A 10,667-nucleotide genomic window follows, 5' to 3' on the forward strand; every position below is an offset into this window, starting at 1 on the left:
TCTCCCTCCCTCTCCTTTTCGTCTCCTCCTTCCTTTTCACTTCCCTTTGCAATGACCTTAGGTTCAGCAACTGCCTGAAGAATGGCCTGGTGTGTGTCAGGTTCACACATTAATTAGTACAGATTTTCTCTGAACTAGCTGTGATAGATCATTCTGCCAGCTTCAAGCCTGCACGTGAAAATTGGCATAGGTAGACTTAACTCACAGTGTGTGAAAAGCACTTATTTACTCTCCGTCATCTCCTTTGATTACCTTCAGTTTTTCAAGGTCACAAAATGTATTTGCTTCTTGCTGGCGATAATTTCAGCAGCATTTATTTAATCATTCCAGAGGGTTTCTCTCACTCACAGTGCTGGTAGCATACTCAGAGCTCCACGTGGGCAGGGGGTGGGTGAACAGAGTCTGCAAGCTCCAGAAATGCAGCAGTTTTGGGGAATAAAAGACAGCTTTCCTTGGCATGGAGGAACCAGGTCGTATTTTGGATTTGTTGTGTGTTCCTGCACTCTAAGGCAGGACAGGGCACTGGGATGGGCAGAGCATGGAGCACTGGCCAGGCACCCAGAGCACCTGTGGATCGACCTTGGGGCTGTTCTCCTCATCCCCAGCATCCCTTTGACAAACAGTGATTAAAATCCTGTGCCATCCCATGGCAGGCCTGTCTGTGCTGCTCAGTGCCCAGTGATGTGCCAGCCTTCTGGGGTGTTTTTTTGCTCAAAAGTCAGCTCCTGCCAATGCTGCTGTAACACAAGTTGATTCTACCTTGGTTCAATTCAACGCTGTGGCGTGGTATTTGAATATTTGTCAAGCTGTGGAGACTTAATGCAGTGTGGCATTAATTAGCCTTTCTACCTGTCTTGTTCCTTTTTTAGATGTCATTCTTAGTTTAATAAATTAGTTTCTGGTAATGAAGTAGAGTGGATTCTGGAAGTAGAGTGGATTCCAGGGTCCACGGATGGTTTGCTACCCACCTTGGCCAAGATGAACACAGTGTTAAGAAAGCACAGGGTGTGTCATCTATGAAGCGACAGCTGAAGAACATGGCAGCTTTTCCCCCTTCCCACATCCAGGAAATTCCCAAGAAAGTGTCTGTTAACCAGTTGACATGCTTTGCTCCCAGCTTTAACAATTGTACCAATGGTTCCACAGACTCCTAATCAAACTGCACAGGGCTCCTCGTTCTTCATGGGCCGCTCATGTTGTTGTTTTAAATCCCATCACAGCTTCATTAGCTCAGCTTTCCGTGGCAGTTTCTGTTTGCAAGCGGTTTTCTCCTGAGTTGTGCAAAACCCACAGTTATGTTCTGCTGTAGTGCTGCTGGGGGGAAACTCAGCCTTGTACACGGGCTGAACTTCCAAACACCCAGCCCTATAAATTATCATTTAATTCCTTCCTATGTCCATGCCCAGCAGTGAGGGTCAGTGCATGGCCAGTGCTGGAGGAGGAAATGGATAGACAGCACTCATTTTGTGAAATAATTCCCATTTTCTTCACCACTCAACTGTGGTGCCACAATAGCTCGAGGCAGCACAGAAAGCAAACACTTCCTGTGGGTTTTGGCTCACAAGGTATCGCTGCTCTCAAGCAGATGCTGTAAAAATGTTCTGAAAATGCTGTCTGGAGACATCTCTGCTCATTTTATTTTTGTTATCCCCAGGAAGCAGAACCTCTCTACGCGCAGATTAACAGACCTAAGAAATAGCATTGTTACAGGCTTGTGGTGCTCCAAGACTCAAAAGAAACCCAACAACCTGGTGGGCCTTTGGCTTTCATGCTTTTTTCCGATTGATTTTGTCTGACAAAGGAGAGAGTTTGCCCTCCTGGACTGGCTCTACGAGTGTTCCTGATGTGTTTTTTTGGCAACCAATGGCAGATTCCTATGGCAGCACAAAACAAAAACTCTCCCTGCTTCTCATACTACGAGTGCAGCCCCGTCCCCACAAGTGATGGGTATCCAGACTAGGAAATCCTACTCCTCAGTCTTCTTTTAAACATTTGTCACCTTCTGTGTGCCACCTATAAATAACGAGCATCTGAAATTTATTGGGTGTTAGACATTCCTTTTTTTTTTTCTTTTCAGCAAAAAGCAGAGTCTGTATGTAGCAGTGCCATTATCATTCAGCAGCCTTTGGGGCACGAGTCGGCACTTTTTATGTCACGGTGACATGTTTTTCATCTTCATTTACATCAGGCTGATCCTGACCCTTTTTTTTTTTCCCCTATGTAGACATATTTAAACAACAACAGCAAAATACTGGTGGTGTCTTTTTTTTTTTTTCTTTTTTTTTTCCTTTTTTTTTTTATGTATTTCTTACTCTGTAGTTTTGTATGAGTGACAGATCTAACAGTGAAACGCCTCCTGCAGAAATGATTCCCAACTTGAAACCGCAGAACAGAACTCGGTTGTTTATCCATCCTTGACTGAAAATGTTGCCAAATGGACCTTTAAGTTCTAGCACATCGTGAGGAAGAAATGCTGCTTTCTGTTGGAATACTCATGTTCTGGGTAGAGAAAGGACATCGAGTCCCACTGAGGAAAGACAAGAGAGTCAGTATTTCCTAGGAAACTCTAAACAAAGTGCAGAAAAGGAATATTTTTATTTCTTCAATATCTTGCTGCTGTAATGCTATGCAGACAAGTGTTTTCTTCTCTGTGTGCCATTTTTGATGAAAAAAAAATCATTTGCCAAATAATACTGGTATGCTTCTGGTTTAGGAGTTTGGATGAAGCGGACTTGACAAATGAGACAAGGACGGCATGGATTTTGGAATAACAAACTGACTCTGTGATCAAAATTGTTCATCTTTATCACTTTTTGTACATCAGAAAAAAATCAAATGGGATTTTTATTTTATAACTTGAAAAAAAAATCTTACTGTTAAACTCTTTAAATGTTTAAGGGGAAATGGCTTTAAGGAGTTCGAATGAAAATTGCCATTTTTTTTTGTAAATATAAATGTTATGAAAATTCTTTTACTAATGCCATTACACAGTAGAGAAGGTAGCAAGTTGCAGTGCTTGGGAGGTGTGGCAAACCCAGTTTGTGGTTCTCACATCACATATGTTTTTTCACATGCTTAACAATAATGGGCTGAAGCTCAAGTGCATTTGCCAAAAGCAGTCAGCTTGTCAGCAACTAGTGAAATTAATGGCAACACATGATTTTATGGTCTAGCATTATCACACGGACATAATTCTACTTACAAGAGATCACTTTCCATTGACATTCCTTTGAACCTCTGCATAGAAGTCATCCAACTGTTTACATGCAGAACAAAAAGAATTTAAAACTTCCTTTTTTTACATTTATGAAGCAAGAAGTGCAGTGTTTGGGTTCATATGTTTAGCACATGATTTTCATAAAGAATCTATATATTTTTGCCCTACAGAGAATTGTTATACAGGTCAAATGTGTTTTCCTGATGTTCCTATGCAGTTTCAGTATATTGAATTTAGTGGTTTAACACTAAAAAGCAAAAAAAAAAAGAAAAAAAAAGGAAAAAAGGTTAAAGAAATCAAAGGATTAATCAGTTTTTAGGGTTATTGTGCAGATTTTGTTTTTAAATTGACACATTAGGATTTGCATTTTTGTCATGATTAAAATAGGCCTGGAGTTATAAATGCTTTACTTTCTTTCATCTCTTATTATAAGCTAAAAATGGTTTAGAAGGCAGAATAACTGGGGTGGTGATTGTTGGTGTGTGCAACCAAATCTCACAAAACGATCCCATTCTTTTATTTTGAATTAGAGAAATTAGAGAAATGTGCATTGCAGAATGTATGTGAACGAGAAATTAGCTGTGAATAGACCTAATGAACCTGCAGAGAGGAGAATTTTATCCCCATCCACGGTCATTTGATGCTTGTTCCTTAGTCATGTGCAAACAGCTTCGTAGCAAATCTTGTTTTCCCATTGGAAGATCAAGTTTTCTAACTGGAGGAGATAATTTAAAACTTGGTGGATCGAGTGTTTCAGGATTAAAAGCAGAGGTTCTGGAGGACACTTCTGTCAGAATATTTTCCTGATTTGCACAGTGGTGCTACTTTCTTCCTCAGCAGCTTTTGTTTGGGTTTTGTCCTGCACATGGAACCACAAACCCAGTTTTGGTTCATCACAGACATTGGAGGTTTAGTGTCATCAGTGCATTTCCAGTTGTGGGGTGGAACACAGAGGGAAGAAGAGATTGCTGTCTCAGAGGATCACATTTGTAGGAAGCAGATCGCTCACGGATAGGTGCTGAGGGAATGAGGCTGGAATTCTGGTGTCTCTGGGCCATCACCACAGACCTTTGTCTTACTTTTGCTCATGAATAAAAACAGATTCTGGATTGTCTCGTCCCGTGATCGTCCTTGTCGTGGCTGGGATGCTGAGCTGAGAGGGCTGCAGGGCCTCTGCACTGTACCAGTATTGTAGATAACTCCAATATCCAGCTTGTGCAATTGTTTAACCCCTCATCCTTCACTAGCACTAAATTTGTCACTTTAAATTTACAAACCAGGGAACCCCACCAGCCATCCTGTTACCATCCCCCCCGTAGGTTCTTGATCTTTACCTGTCATGAAAAGATATTTTGATAGATCGTAGTCATGCGAGTGTCTGATGGAACCTTTCATCTCAATAACGTACTGGGCACCTTCTTTGCAAAAATGTTTACTCCGTGGTTTTCATTCCGTTTTATTTCTGCATTCTGACACTTATTTTTTTAATAAAGATGAGAAAGATAAAATGACTGTTGCAGTACATTTCTAAACCTACTTTAACTTTACCTCAGATAACGACCATTTGTTAACATCTACGGACGCATTATTTTTAACTTTATGTGTAATGCATTCAGCAACAACAACAGAAACCAACAAATTTTTAGAGATTTTCCATTAATTTCTGTAACACACCATGTAATACTGTTATGAATAAAAACATTTTAAAAAGGTGTCTTTTCAGTAAGTTTGTTTCATAGCTTGTGCTCCTCTGGGATAATTCTGCCAGACTTAAAATGCAATATTTGTGCCTGACATGGCCTTTATTTTTGACAGTGGAAAAACCTGGGAAAGGAGAAAATCCTCAATTTGGGGAATAACTAATCTTTAACACCAAGTGTTGCTTATCTTGCAAATGTGTAACTTGTTGATTTTAATTGCTGCCTCCACTTTTTTGGCCTCTTTTTGGGTGTTTTAGCATGAGCATCCCAAACCAGCAAGTATTTGTATCACCTCCTGGAAAACCCCACATTCCTGGGACAGCCCATGCTGTGTGATGCTCCCAAAGCTGGTTTATCTTTGTGGTGTGAAAAGCTGAAATTAATTTTGCTCCCTTTTTTCATTCAAGTGGAATTTAAAATTAAAGATGTGCATTTAAACATGACAGTTTTGAAAGCAGACCCCCCCCAAATTTTCCAGTAATGTGCACAGAACTGATAATAAAGCTCAGCTGAGAAGGAATTTTCCCATTCTCTGCCAAGATAGTAATGCAGTAAAATTTAAGAGTGAGAAAAATATGTTTTATGTACAGGGAAAGAGAGAGGTGTGGATGTGTGCACATATATTTTATTGTATTTCTACTTTTTGATGTCTCATGCCTTCCTTGAAATGCCCACTAGGTCATGGTGAAGCATTCCTTGCCTTTGTCAATGAACGTTGTTGAAATACGTGGATCCCACCTGAGAATAAAGGTTATTCTGCTGCGGTGAAAGCACTCCAGTGTTAATGGCATTTTGATTTGTGTGTAGGCAACTGGACCCAGGTGTCCTTGGAAGGAAGAATGCAATCTCTGGTTTTCAACCAGCTACAAAACATCTACTTAAATAAGCCACAGCTAGGAGTGGATTTAAATTAAAATGCATTTCTACAATGAAGGCTAAATCTGGTCTTGTTGATCCTCTTCTGGTACCTTCACGGTGAAGTTGGTTGAAAAATCAGAAAAAATTGGCTCATGTTGTAAAGCTGTTGTGTAAACTCAGTTTAAAAATTCAGAATGAACCTGTTTGAGGTGTAACCTGGGAATGATGAGGAAGAGGAACCCCAAGGAGGGAGGGAAGGACCTGTTCTGTGTGCTCAGAAGGGGTAAAAATGTATTCTTACAGTGCTGCAAATCACATTAATAGTGCTGTAACTCAGAGTCTCTGTATTCTAGATGAGAGTGCCCAGCTCAGACATGCCCACTTCAAGAAATGGTCCCAATTTAACCAGTGCTAATTAAGGCCATGATCTCCTGCAGTAATGAGAATTTCATTAGTAAACAGTTGGCAGAATCAGCCTGTGGTTTTACAGCAGTGAGAACGCTGTCAGATCTCTCCTTTCCATGTCAGTGGCTTCTGGGAAAGCAGCTGCTGGTATAGACTGGGAATATGCAATTTTCACCCCTCGCACTGGATTAAAGGCTGTGTTTTCTGTGCTTTAATCTCTGCTCAGTGACAGTTGCTGCAACAGAGAAAGTAACCTCTTTCTGGCTGTTTTTTAGGTTGTGAAATATATTTTCATGCACTGTTTCCTTTTTTCTTTCTTTGCTTTCTGAAGAACTCCTTGTCCTGTCAGGTTCATATTTATTGCTTTCCTGGCAAATGCTGTTCTCAGTCAGAAGAATGCCATGTCAAAGAAATGAAAGGGGATATCTGTTGGCAGTTTTCCACTGAGGTTTGAATCTGTTCTCTACAATTCCCTCCCTGAGCCAGCGTGGGATGCTCACAGTGCTGAAGGAACGCAGTGGAAGTGCAGGCACAGCTCCTGGCTTCTCCTTCTGCCCCTCTTTGTGCCATCCTGGGACTCCGCCTCCTGCTCCTGGCTCTGGGCTGGTGTTACTGCTGCAAAAGTCATGATTTGTAAGAGTATTTCTCTCTTGTGCTGAGATCTTCCATGAATTCTTCTCACACTGATTTGCTTTTTAGGATCAGCTCCATTAAAAACCTTTATTATGTTGTTTTTAAATACCCCAGGTAAGACTAGCATAGGGAAGAATAAAGATATGGATTTGGTGGTTTTTTTCTGGTTTTACTTGCTGTCTGAAACTGAATTACACATTTCAGCTCATGACAGTGAGGAATATGGGGAGATATCCTGATAGGATTTCCTGAGTAGCTGTAACATGGCCTGTCTCTTTCTGAAATTATCCTACTGGAGGCAGGAAATATCAGGTCTATTAGTGAAACAGCTCTCCAGCTATTAGTTTTTACAGCTTTAAATAGTCTTATCTCAATGGATGTGTTTGCCCTGTGGCTCATCTATCACCCTAAAATGTTTTATCAGCACCTGAAAAAATCTCAATGAGAAGAATAGCCTCAGATGTTGCCCATTCAAGGGCCTTTTGGATACAGAATTTTATTTTTTTTTAAAGAGTCTTTTAAGATCTGATATTATTTGCTGGCTTTTCAACCCTGTTTCATAGCTCCTGTAGCACCACTTCTATAAATACTCCTCACCAGCAAAGAAAGGAAATCACAATAGATTAAAGGAAAATCAGGTTAACAGGCAGCAATCTCTGCCCATTCAGCCTCAGACATTTGTGAAAATAAAGGATTAGGAAGAATTACTGCCAGGTACTAGCTGAAAAAAAAATCCCTTTTGTGTCATCTTTGTCTTCTCTAACAGTTATTAGAGGTGTAAGAACAGCTCTCAGTGTCAGAAGTGATCTGTATTTGAAATGAGCAGAAGTCACAATGATGTGAGATGCTGCATTTTTTGTACATTTTGTACTGTTTATTTGACACCCAGATGATGAGTACCTTTTTTTTTCTGTAAAAAATGTTGTTTCTAGTTTGAAAACAAGTTTGTGTGTGTGTTGTCTTGAGGTCTGATGGAGAGGAGATGGAGACAAGGGGTGGGACATGGAGGGGTTTTCTTTGTCTTACCCTCTTACAGGACTTTGGAGCTTTCAGAGTAGGTGAACCTGTGCAGGATTTGGCCTCAGTCACAATGAGACATTATTTTTAATGGATCAAAAGCCAGAAGAGGAGAATTAAGTTCAGCAGGGTGAGTTTTTTATGTCCAGGGCCTTCCAGAGACCAGCCTCACACCAGAAAATAATAGTTTTGGTAACAAAAATGATGATGCAGAGGAGTTTGTTGTAAAAATGTGGAAGTATTCTTTGGTTGTAAATTCGACCATAATTTGCCACCTTATTTTCTTCACAATTAAAATTGGGTGGGAAGCTTCCTTTTACGTTTGAATGAGTTTTTCTACAGAAGGAAACATGTTCTGAGTTCTGAAGCAGGGAATAAAACAGTTTTCTCAGAGCAGAAAAAGCAACTTTCTGAAAAGTGCACAGATAATTCTGTAAATTCTGCTTGCTGGCTCCAGTCTGATCTTCCTTTCAGCTCTGTTGTGTTTCAGTTTTTCTTTTAACAGGAAACTGCCTTTTAAAGAACCGTCATTTTTGGTGAGACTGCAGAGGAATTATTTAGAGGGAGCAAAGGCTCCCAAACTTGGGACATGAACTCTGCAGTGGATGTGTTGCACTTGCAGGCTCCATTTTCATGGTGGGAATTTGATTTTCTAGTGTGATAAATCCTAATTCAGCAAATTAGAGAGCTGGTTTGGGACTTCAGCTCACCAGAAAGCCACAGTCACCAGTGGAGAAGGAGCAGCAATGGAGAAGAGGACAACAATGGAGAAGAGGCAACATTCCCCCTGATCCATGGACCCAAGGAAGCAGAAAATGACCTGTGCTTGCTGTCATAAATTTCACATGTTAGACCTAATTAAATCAGGTTGTAAATTATGTGTAAAGCCTGATGGTGCTTTTTAGTTCTCCCTGAAAAATGTGTTGAGCTCTAGGAAATTCTGTCTGCTGGGTCCCTGCTCCTGTTTTAGCCTCACTTCTGGTAATTCCCCAGTCCTTCTGTGTGTTCATTCACTCTGAGATGTGTGTGGTGAGAGGCAGCAAAACAAAGACAAGCAGAGGAGAGAAGCTTGAAAATTCCACATGCTGGGATCACTGTCATGGTTTGAAGTTCTATCTAGAGGGTGCTCTGTGTTTATAATCTTGGTTTATCTTTTACTGCTGTTGAAATGTTGGATGTGTGCTGTATTTCCCAGCCAGCAAAGGTCCTGTGGATGGAGAGGGCTTTCTGTAAGTGGGGTTTTTGCTCTGTTTTCTTTTTTGTCATGGACAAATGATTAACAGCTGAATCAATTGGGCCAGAGGTTGAGCAAGCTGTATCACACAGGCACATCTCGGGTTCAGGCTGGGGCAAAGTCATTTGGAAGAAAAAAAAAATCAGGCACAAAAGGCAAACAGAAAGCTTTGCACAGCCTGAATCATCTTCCCCAACAGTTTGTCCTCAGTGTCCAGAGGGCAGTTTATCACTGTGCTCAGTAACTCTGGGTTAAAAAAAGGCTGCCTGAAATACAATCTTTTATTTGGAGCAGATTCCTACATGGATTCAGTTAATGTGCCTCTCTGTGTTAAATTGTTATCATCAGGCTGCCAAACCAGAAAGATGTCCCAGCCAGTTGCTGATTTTGCAGGGACGTGGCTCCACAGGCAGAATAATTTCATTTGTGAGGTAACTGTGACACATTAAGGTGTAGCACTCATCCAGGTAATGGCCCTGTGGTTGTTGGGTTTGTTTGTTATTAGTGAACATGAATCATTTTATATATAGCACCCATCATTGCCATACTGAGCAAATTAAAATGTATTTACTCTATCACCAGAGCACTCAGAGAGGTGTCCCAGGGTGAGAGATTGTGCTGCTAAAAGCCAGAGTTACAGAGTCAGGCTCTGTCTTCTCAAAGACCTTGTCCAGCAAGAGGGAAAACACAATGATACTCCTCATTTTGTGCAGGGAAACACAGATTCGGAGAATTTTGCTCCCTCTAAGATGCTTGCTGTAGGCTAAGACTAATAGGAAAATGAAAGGAAAGACTCTTGTGTCTCAGGAATCAAAAAGCTGTGCCTGGAGGGAGAAGCAGCAGGATGTGAAGGCTCAACAGGCAACCAAAGAAAAACTTCCAGGTTCTGTCTGATCTGCCTTTGAAAGCCCAGCTGAGCTGATTGATGGCCACCAGCCCATGGTAAGTTCTCAGCCCAGTCAGGACCATTTAAGAGACAGAATGACTCCGTGTAGCAGCAAGAAAACACCGAGACATTACACTGGATACCCTGACAGGTCCTGGTTTCATGGGCTCAAGATTTTGGGGATGTGGAGCAGAGAACCTCTGAGGCATGGCCCAACCAGGGCTGGGGCTCTTGTCCTCCCCAGCAGCAGGAGAGACAGGGAAGGGCACTCTGAGGGAAAAGGCTTTCCCTGAGGCATGAGAATAAATGCTTATGCCTCGTGTCTGACCTTCCTCTGGAAGACAGACATGAAAAGCAGCCATAAATAAATGATTCTGCACTCTCTTCCTAGAAAGCCGACTTGAGTTTACTTATCGCTTCCTTCTTGCCAAGACTCAAACATGTTTCGTTTGTTGAAATATTCATTTCCCCCATCCCTTGAAAGGAGCATTACAAAGGAAGGTGCAGATTGGTCCTGGGCAGAGCTTTGCTGGCCTCGGGAAAGCCGTGTGCTAACCAACCACTGCAGTGTTTACCTTGTGAGCCTGCCAGGTGCTGCCTCATCTGCTGTTTACAGGGTGGCACAGCAGCTCTGCAGTTCCTTTTTTGTGCTTGAACCCTGTTCAGGCCCCCAGAGCAGACAGGGTGGGGGTGTTGGTGGTGTGGGACCTGCAGCAG

The 10,667-nt window shown here is 41.6% G+C and overlaps 1 protein-coding gene across 11 annotated transcripts in view; it reads left to right on the forward strand.

Moving 5' to 3' along the window:
- Nucleotides 1-5,303, forward strand: part of DAB1 (DAB adaptor protein 1) — a 409,901-nt gene extending 404,598 nt beyond the window's left edge. For all 11 annotated transcript variants that reach the window (XM_030953038.1, XM_030953040.1, XM_030953037.1 and 8 more), the window contains one exon: nt 1,655-5,303. Coding sequence is in view for 2 of the 11 variants with exons in the window: in XM_030953042.1 (XP_030808902.1) it covers nt 1,655-1,699 (45 nt within the window). In the remaining 9 variants the exon portion in view is untranslated. The remainder of the gene's footprint in view (nt 1-1,654) is intronic.
- Nucleotides 5,304-10,667: the final 5,364 nt, after the last annotated feature.

Source organism: Camarhynchus parvulus, chromosome 8, assembly GCF_901933205.1.
Source record: "Camarhynchus parvulus chromosome 8, STF_HiC, whole genome shotgun sequence".
In the NCBI taxonomy this organism is placed as follows: domain Eukaryota; kingdom Metazoa; phylum Chordata; class Aves; order Passeriformes; family Thraupidae; genus Camarhynchus; species Camarhynchus parvulus.